At 51.6% G+C, this 8958-nt stretch overlaps 1 protein-coding gene across 1 annotated transcript; it reads left to right on the top strand.

Moving 5' to 3' along the window:
* Positions 1-1012: 1012 nt before the first annotated feature.
* On the top strand, positions 1013-8854 carry LOC147988066 (uncharacterized). The gene is made up of 2 exons (XM_087540509.1): positions 1013-1399; positions 8495-8854. Exons 1-2 carry the CDS (start codon positions 1013-1015, stop codon positions 8651-8653), a joined length of 546 nt encoding a protein of 181 aa, XP_087396635.1. The 3' UTR covers positions 8654-8854.
* The last annotated feature ends 104 nt before the right edge of the window (positions 8855-8958 follow it).

The raw sequence follows: 8958 nt of genomic DNA, 5'->3' as shown, positions 1-8958 counted from the left end.
GTGACGAACGAGATGGATCGATGGGGGGTGGACCCTATGCCCCAGGCTACCAGGGCTGTGGCCTGGGGCGTAGCAGCTTGATGCTTCGTTGCCTGTAGCAAAAGTAACACTATTTACTACTATTTGGCACTGTAGCAACGAGCTTGGCCTGGGGCGTGCCTGTGATGTAGCTACGCCACTGGGTGGACGGACGGGGCGTGCCTGTGATGTAGCTACGCCACTGGGTGGACGGACCCGCTCCGTCTGAGATTCAGAGATACTGCTAGTACTTAATAAGAAGAGCTAGCTGTTAATCAGTTCATAAGTACTCCACTTGTTTAGACTCCTGCGTGAGGCGCGAGCCGGTCCATCCATACTGTAAATCGTCGTATAGCTGCCATCGTTGGATCGGCATCTAACTAAGCTCCGCCGGTCCGGCCGGTCGTTGATTGATCGATGCGAGCATACATGTACATTGAAAGGGAACTTAAAGCTAGGTAACCACAATGTGACACTGGTGCAGCTAGTTAGGCTATTGGCACTCGAGCATGTGGTCTCGCGTTCCAATCCACGCTTGTGCATCATTTTATTTTTCGCTCTACTTCTTTCTCCACCTACTGACAGGTAGGACCCGCGGAGAAAATGAGCTGATGAGGCAACACGCGGATAGTTTGACCAGTCAAATAGATGAAATACAAACCTATACGATCTTAACACGTATAATCATCTTAACACGTATATAGTGATTGTATTGACCGTATTTCTGAGTACAGTGACCAAAGTGAGCTTATACGATAAGTCCAATGACCACGAGTGCATTTTACTCGCCGAAAGATATATTTGTATTCCACATTATGCAATAGCATGTCCATGGCGATGCTGGTACTTATCCAGCCGCTCTAGACCGCCATGAAACTGCTCCCACGCGAAACGAAGCTGGCTCCAGTTGCTTTCTTATCCAGCCGGAATCAATCAGCACTGTAGGTTTGGAGCGCCGAACAGAACGAGGTACTCTATGCCACACAGCGGGTGCATGCCACGGGCGACACGGGCGACACGGCCGTTGCCCGCGGCGATCGCTGCGATCCGGACGCCGGCGCGCGTTGCTCCTGGTGCTAGGCAAGTCGGGGGGAGATTCTGGGCTCTCGCCGAATCTGATGAAGAGGAGGACGACGATGGAGACTGCTCCGGCGTCCCGTCCGACGGATATTCGCCGACGACGTCGGACGTGATTTGTGAAGCTTTTAACCCTGGGTATTCGGAGGAGGAAGTGGCTACAATCGTCCAGGGAGTTGTGCCGATTGACGATCCGACGCGGCAAGGTCTTCATCTGGAGGACAACGTGGAGGTGGTGCGCCGGATTGTTCATCGGAGGACGGTGGCTTCCGCGATTCGGCCGTGGAAAGGTCCCATACCTAAGGTAAGTCTTCCGAATTTGACTGTTTTTGATCTGATTCGACCGGATTCTTGGACTACGGTTACTAGAAGAAAGATTCCTCGCCGGACTCGGGCTCGATCGGCGCCGGAGGTGACCGCGGCGGCGCAGCGGCGGTCACGGCGTCCCAGATCGATGCGTTCCGCCAGGAGCGTTTGAATTCGCTCCTGGGCCGCGAGGGGGGGGGTTTCGGTTGTTGGGCCGCGGGGTGTTGCTGGGCTGGGATCGGCTGCGTATGAGGCCCAGTCAGATCGGGCCTTGGAGTACGTACAGGGCATCGAGGCATGCAGCCAGAAACGTACGTCGCTCCAGCAACATCCGCCGCGACCTCGGGTTCCTGGCTCCAAGCCGTCGCGCCGATCTTTGCTGCCGGGGGACGGCCGGGCTCGTCGTATTCCGCCGCTCGGGACCATGGCCGGGCGCGGTGGGCAGCCGGTGCTCCCTAAGGCCTCTTCTGGCGGGAGGGCTGGCCGTGGCGGGAGTGCGCCGCCGCCTGCTGCTGCCGGTGGCTGGGCCGCACTGCCCCGGCCTGTGCATGGCTCTGGTCGTGGGGGGGTGCTGCCCGTGCCGGTGGGTCGGGGCACCGGAGCTCCTGCAGGTGCGGCTGCAGCCACGATGGGTCGTGGACTTGGTGCTCAGCCCGGGGTGAGGCCGCCAATTCCGACCTCGATGGCCGCCGCGGGACGTGGTGCGCCTCCGCCGAGGCCTCCGTCTACTTCGGCCATGGGGCGTGGAGCTGCACCGCCATGGCCGCCGGTGCATGATGGTCATGATGGGGTTCGGCCGGGGGTTCAGGCAACCCATGCCGGTGTGCAGCCTCGTGCAGCGCCACCGCCTCATCACATCACGAGGCCGAAGCATAATCGATCGGGTCCGACGCAGATGAGAAATGACAACGTGACTGCCGAGTCATTGGATCCGCCCCGAGGACAGTGGGGAGATGATGGTTATGATGTGTATGGAAATGCCCAAAACCGTGGGTCGTCATCTACGGGAGGTGGACGCGGATACGCCTGGCAAAGTGATGGTTCGGATGAGAGACCTTTCCTTGGTCCGGCGGGTAGCTTCGTTGAAGGGACTTCGGGCCCGAACAACTGGCAGAGAGGTGGTTTCCGTGGCCATCGTGGTGGCCGTGGTGGTGGACGGGGTGGTGGTCGTGGTCGGTTTCGCAAGCCGCCCCCAACACCGGTCGTGGTTGACCAGGCCTCTTCGGATATGGCTATTGATCCTGTGCAGTCGACTGTGTTGCCTAGCCAGCCGATGGAGGTGGTGACGGCTTTGGACAATGTGGAGGTCCCTATTACTGGTGGAGATGCCGAGGTAGGGGACATGGCTGAGTCTGAGAGGGCATCTAAATGGGCTCGTAAGAAAGAAAAGATGTTATGCTATAAATGTGGTGAGAAAGGCCACTTTATTGCAGAATGTGTAGCGGAACTATGTAGCTTGTGTGGCAAGAATGCTCATGTTATGGGGGACTGCCCGGTTATGTGTGATCAGGCTCCTGTGCTCACGATGTATGGAGTATATTGTGCCGAACTCACTTTCTTTGAGTCCCCGGCGGCGAGGGATATTACTGTTATGGCTCAGAGTATGACTACTGGCATTGTGAAAGCCACCCGAGAGGTGGTGTCTGAGGCTCAAATTGTGCGGAGACTTCAGGAACTGATTCCCGGTGACTTTCAGTGGGAGCTTGTTTGGATCGAGGACAATGTCTTTAGGGTTGATTTCCCAACGGTGGACGACTTACAGAAGCTGCTGAGTTTCGGGTTATGCAGGCTGCCTGGTACTAAGTGTATCCTGGAGTTCCACGAGTGGAAAAAGGAGGAGCCTAAGGGCAAACCGCTCACACAGGTGTGGCTGCGGTTTTCAGGGGCCCCATCTGAGGCTTTAACCGATGCTCGAGTTGTGGCGAGTTTGGGTATGCTGGTGGGTAAGACTGAGGAAGTGGACATGGCTTTTACCCGCGCACATGGGGTGGCCCGGATCTTAGTGGGCGTTCTGGACAGTGATTTTATCCCGAACATGGTTAACTGGTTTTATCGGGGAGAGGTGTTTCCTCTTGAGATAGAGTTTGAGGATGTCGAGTTGTTTGCCGATGTGGGTTCTGGGGCTGATATGGACATGCACGAGGGGGATGGTGATGCCGGTGCTCGTGAGGACCCGACTGAGGAGGCAGGACGAGAGAGGGCCAATGGGACTAGTACGGCTGCTCAGTTACCCGGTGATGGTTCTGGAGTAGAACCTGCATCGGCCCCGACGGTACCGATGAGTACATTGCGTTTTGGGTCCTTCGAGCCATCTTCGGCGCCTCCTAGGCTTTGGAGTGACAGGGTTGAGTCTGTTGATTGCTTTGAGTGTATGCTTCCTCCTTTGGAGTTTGATGTGGTGGCTAGTCCTGGGATGGTTACGGAGGTGGAGCCTCAGGTGGGTTCGCTTCCTACTACTGTGGCTTCGACTAGGGATATTCCAACAGGCTCGGAGGTGCTCTCTGGGGAGGGGAGTCTAGGGCAGGTGGCCCCGGCTTCTCCTTCTCGTGGTCTGCTACAAGTCACACCGGTGAGGCCGGCGTTGGTCGGCCGTGGGGGAGGTAGCCTAGCCTCCTCTCCCACTGCGACGCCGGGACCGGTCGACTTGGCCAGTGCCGGGGTAGCGAGCCCGAGGCAGGAGGCCTCGGCTCCTGCTTCTCCGGTTCGAGCGGTGGCTCTCGAGCCGGCGGTTGCGCTGGGGGTAGAGCTGGGGCAGGTGGCCGTGGCTCTCCCCTCCTCCCCGGTAGTCGGGCGGACTGCTTCTCCTACGAGTTCCTCGTCTGCGGTCAGGAGGACCGCACTGTCGACGACTCCCACGCTTCGCTCTGAGCCGGTGGGCGGGGCAGGAAGAGGGACTGGGCAGGTGGCCCCAGTTGTCCCGTCTCTTGTCCTACCCGCCGGGCACTTGTCCGAGGGCATTGGGAGCCCGCGGCATCCTCATTCGCGAGAGGAGGTTATTGCCTTTGGCGGGGTCCCAGACCCGGTCTTGACGGGGAGACGGATGAGTGCTCGCGTTATGGACCTTCCGGAGGTGGACGATATGCAACAACGGTGCACTATGAGGGCGGCCAAGCTTCAAGATGCTGCGATATCTTCTGGTATGTCCGTTAACATATCTAATTCTTTATTGCATTATGCTCCTGAGGAGATTATTAATAATGCAAACCAGTTAGGAGTTTCAGTAGGCGCTACTGATAATGAAATTTCCAATTCGGTGAATGATATGTTAGATTTAGAGGCGGAGCGGGCCTTAGAGACTATTCGTTATGTTGTTGCGGTCAAACCCATGAACGATGAGGAAATTGATGCGTTAGGGGTTAGAGTGCTAAATAACCTATGTGCGGATCTAGCACCTTCTAGTCAGGAGTCTGAGGGCGATGATGAGCCCTTAGATGATGTAGCTGTCGGTTCCGTTCAGCCCGGTTATGAGGACCGGGTGACGGAGCCCACTAAACCTAAGCGTAAGTGGAAACGAAAGATTTATCCTGATTCTGCAGTGCGTAGGAGTGCTAGGATTTGGACTGCTAAAAAATTTCATGATGAACTATGAAAGGAATCTTTTGGAATAGCAGAGGTCTGAAGGACTTGGCTAAAAAAAGATTTCTTGCTGAAGCTTCTCTGGAACATCGGTTAGATTTTATTGCTTTGTCGGAAACTGGTAGGGAGAATTTTGCGCCGCAATTTCTTTCCTCTCTTGTGGGTGGTATTGATTTCGACTGGCATTGTCTCCCACCACGAGGTAGATCGGGAGGTATCTTACTGGGTGTGAGGTGCGATTCCCTTGAAGTCCGGAGTGTAGTAATGGGTGACTTCGCGGTAAAGTTTCGAGTTAGGTCTAAAGTTGATGGGTTCAACTGGGCTTTGGTAGCGGTCTATGGTGCCGCCCAACCCGAGCTTAAACCGGAGTTTTTGGCGGATCTTGTTCGGATTTGTGGGTCCGAACAGCTGCCGATTTTGGTCGGGGGTGATTTCAATATCATTAGGAGGAGAGAGGAGAAAAATAATGATAACTTTGACGGCAGGTGGTCGTTTATGTTCAATACCATTATTGAAAGCTTAGATCTAAGGGAGATAGAGCTTTTTGGTAGAAAGTTTACCTGGGCTAATGCTCTGCCAAACCCGACGTATGAAAAGCTTGATCGGGTTCTCGCCAGCGTGGAGTGGGAACAGAAGTTCCCTCTTGTTACGGTGCAAGCTCTCACGTGGGGAATCTCCGATCACACACCATTGTTCGTTGACTCAGGGGAGCCGAACCATATGGGAAACAAAAACACCTTCTCATTTGAGATGGCCTGGTTCGAACGCGAGGGGTTCTTAGACATCATAGCCAGGGAGTGGGCCAAGGGTGTTGGAGGAAGGACGGCGGTCGAGCGCTGGCAGAATAAAATTAGGCATTTGAGAAGTTTCTTACGGGGTTGGGCTAAGCACCTTAGTGGGGTGTATAAGATTGAGAAGGATAGGCTCCTCTCTCTTGTACAGGCCTTGGACGTAAAAGCCGAATCCGCGATATTGCTGCCCGCCGAGCTCCAGGTTAAAAATGAGGCGGAGAAGAGGCTGAAAGAACTTCTCCGCGAAGAAGAATTGAAGTGGGCTTTGCGTGCCAAGGTCCGCAAAGTAGTCCAAGGGGAGGCGAACACGCAATTCTTTCACCTCATTGCTAATGGTAAGCACAGAAAGAAGCGGATCTTTCAGCTAGAGCAGGATGAGGGCACTATTTTAGGTCAGGATAATCTCAAAACCTATATTACCGAATACTATAGACAGTTATTTGGACCGCCGGAGGACAATTGTGTGTCCCTCGATGAGTCCAGGATCGAGGACGTGCCTCAATTGTCTGCTGCTGATAATGATATCCTGGTTGCTCCGTTCTCAGAAAAGGAGGTGTTAGATGCTATTGCACAAATGAAAAATAATAAGGCTCCCGGTCCGGATGGGTTCCCGGCTGAGTTCTATAAAAAGTGCTGGCATATTATTAAGGGGGATTTTCTACCGATATTTCATGATTTATTCTCTGGACAGCTTCAGTTATTTCACTTGAATTTTGGAACTATCACATTGCTCCCGAAGAAAACGGATGCTGTGAGGATTGAGCAGTTCAGACCGATCTGCCTCCTCAATGTTAGTTTCAAAATCTTCACCAAGGTCGGGACTAATAGGCTCACACAGATTGCGCAGTCTGTGGTGCAGCAATCCCAAACTGCTTTCATGCCGGACAGGAACATCCTTGAAGGGGTGGTTGTTCTTCATGAGACGCTCCATGAAATCCATTCCAAAAAATTAGATGGAGTAATTTTTAAGGTGGATTTCGAAAAAGCGTACGATAAGGTTAAGTGGCCATTCCTCCAACAGGCACTGCGTATGAAAGGTTTTGATGAAGCCTGGCGCCGACAGGTCGAGTCCTTCACGCAAAAAGGAAGTGTGGGAATTAAAGTGAATGACGACATAGGTCATTACTTCCAGACACATAAAGGCCTAAGACAAGGAGATCCGATGTCCCCTATCCTGTTTAACATTGTGGTGGATATGTTAGCAATTTTGATAGGAAGGGCTAAGGAGAATGGTCAAGTGGGTGGGTTGGTACCTCATCTTGTTGAGCGAGGTGTTTCCATCCTTCAGTACGCCGATGATACAATCATCTTTATGGAGCATGATTTGGCCAAGGCGAGAAATATGAAGCTAGTGTTATGCCTATTTGAATAATTGACCGGGTTAAAGATTAACTTTCATAAGAGCGAGTTGTTCTGCTTTGGTAGAGCCAAAGTCGACCAGGAGTCTTACAGGCAATTGTTTGGGTGCGAGTTGGGGAGTTTACCCTTCTCTTACCTTGGTATTCCGATTCACCATCGTAGGCTTACAAACAGAGAATGGAAGTGCATCGAGGATCGATTTGAGAAAAAACTGAGCTGTTGGAAGGGTAAGCTCATGTCATACGGAGGATATTGATTAATTCGGTGCTCACGAGTATGCCTATGTTTCTCTTATCTTTCTTTGAGGTCCCAGTTGGTGTTAGGAAACGACTGGACTTCTATCGGTCGCGTTTCTTTTGGCAGGGTGATGAACTTAAAAGAAAATACCGGCTTGCTAAATGGGACATCATCTGTAGACCGAAAGACCTAGGGGGTCTTGGTATTGAAAATCTTGAAGTTAAGAACAGATGCCTTCTTAGTAAGTGGTTGTGGAAGCTGTCTTCCGGGACTGAGGCCATGTGGGCGCAGATCCTCCGCAACAAGTACCTCCAGACTAAAACATTGTCCCAGGTCGCAGTCAGGCCGACTGATTCGCCTTTCTGGAAAGGACTAATGAAAGTCAAACAATCTATGTTCAATAGGACGAGATTTGTTATTGGAAACGGTACAAGTACACGTCTCTGGGAGGATACTTGGCTTGGTGAATCACCTTTAGCCATTCAATATCCGTCTTTATATCGGATTGCTCAATGAGACGAGGTGTTCGTGGCAACGGTATTCCAATCTGTCCCCCTTAATATTCAGTTTCGACGGTCGCTAGCGGGCAATCGTTGGGAAGAATGGCTCCATCTAGTTAGGAGACTGATGGAGGTTCAACTTTCTCACCAACCCGATATATTGCGCTGGAAGTTGACTAGCTCTGGAGTATTTACAGTTAAATCAATGTATATTGATGTTATTAATTCGAATGCTATTCCAATTTCAAGTATGTTTGGGCTGTCAAAATTCCTTTAAAAATTAAAGTGTTTATGTGGTTTGTCCATAAACAAGTTATTTTAACAAAGGACAACTTGATTAAACGCAATTGGACAGGACCTACTAGGTGTAGTTTCTGTGATCTGGATGAGACGATTAAGCATTTATTCTTTGATTGCCCGTTGGCCAAAGTTCTTTGGCGGACGGTCCATATTGCTTTTAATATTACTCCACCGACTTGGGTCAATACTTTATTTGAGACATGGCTTAATGGGGTTGAGCCTGCATTAGCAAGACATATTCGGGTTGGAGTTTGCGCTTTGTTATGGACTATCTGGAATTGCAGAAATGATTTGGTTTTTAACAGAACGTCACGGATTCATTTTTTGCAGGTTATTTTCCGAGCTACGGCACTGATCCGTTCGTGGTCGCTACTCACTCTGATGGAGGCTAGGGAGCATTTGGTTACTGGATCTATCCGTTGGGAGATGGTAGCTCGGGATATCTTCAACCGGTTTGGATGGCGGTCATGTAATAGGATAGGCAATTAGTTTCCCTATCTATTTTTAGCCAGCCGGTTGTGGCATCTTTTTCGGGCTAGTTTGTGTATCTAGCCGTCTGTCGCTCTGTGTGAGCTGCATTTATCCTTTGCTTTTGTCTGGCTGGAGACTGTGGAACCTTGTTGGCACTTTTTGTTATTTGGTTAATAAAATGGCCGTATGCATCATTTTGATGCAGAGGCCGGGGAGATCCCTTTTCGAAAAAAAAGAAAAAAAGAAAAAAAAGGTTTGAAGCTAGCTTGTACTGTTGTGCGTATGGCTTTTTCTTTCCTTTGTATGGGTACTTGCTTTTTCTT

This window comes from Triticum urartu, chromosome 2A, assembly GCF_056163025.1.
Source record: "Triticum urartu cultivar PI428250 chromosome 2A, HENAU_Tu73, whole genome shotgun sequence".
In the NCBI taxonomy this organism is placed as follows: domain Eukaryota; kingdom Viridiplantae; phylum Streptophyta; class Magnoliopsida; order Poales; family Poaceae; genus Triticum; species Triticum urartu.
The sequence above is the reverse complement of the archived record's forward strand: the minus strand, read 5'-3'. Positions and strand labels throughout refer to the sequence as shown.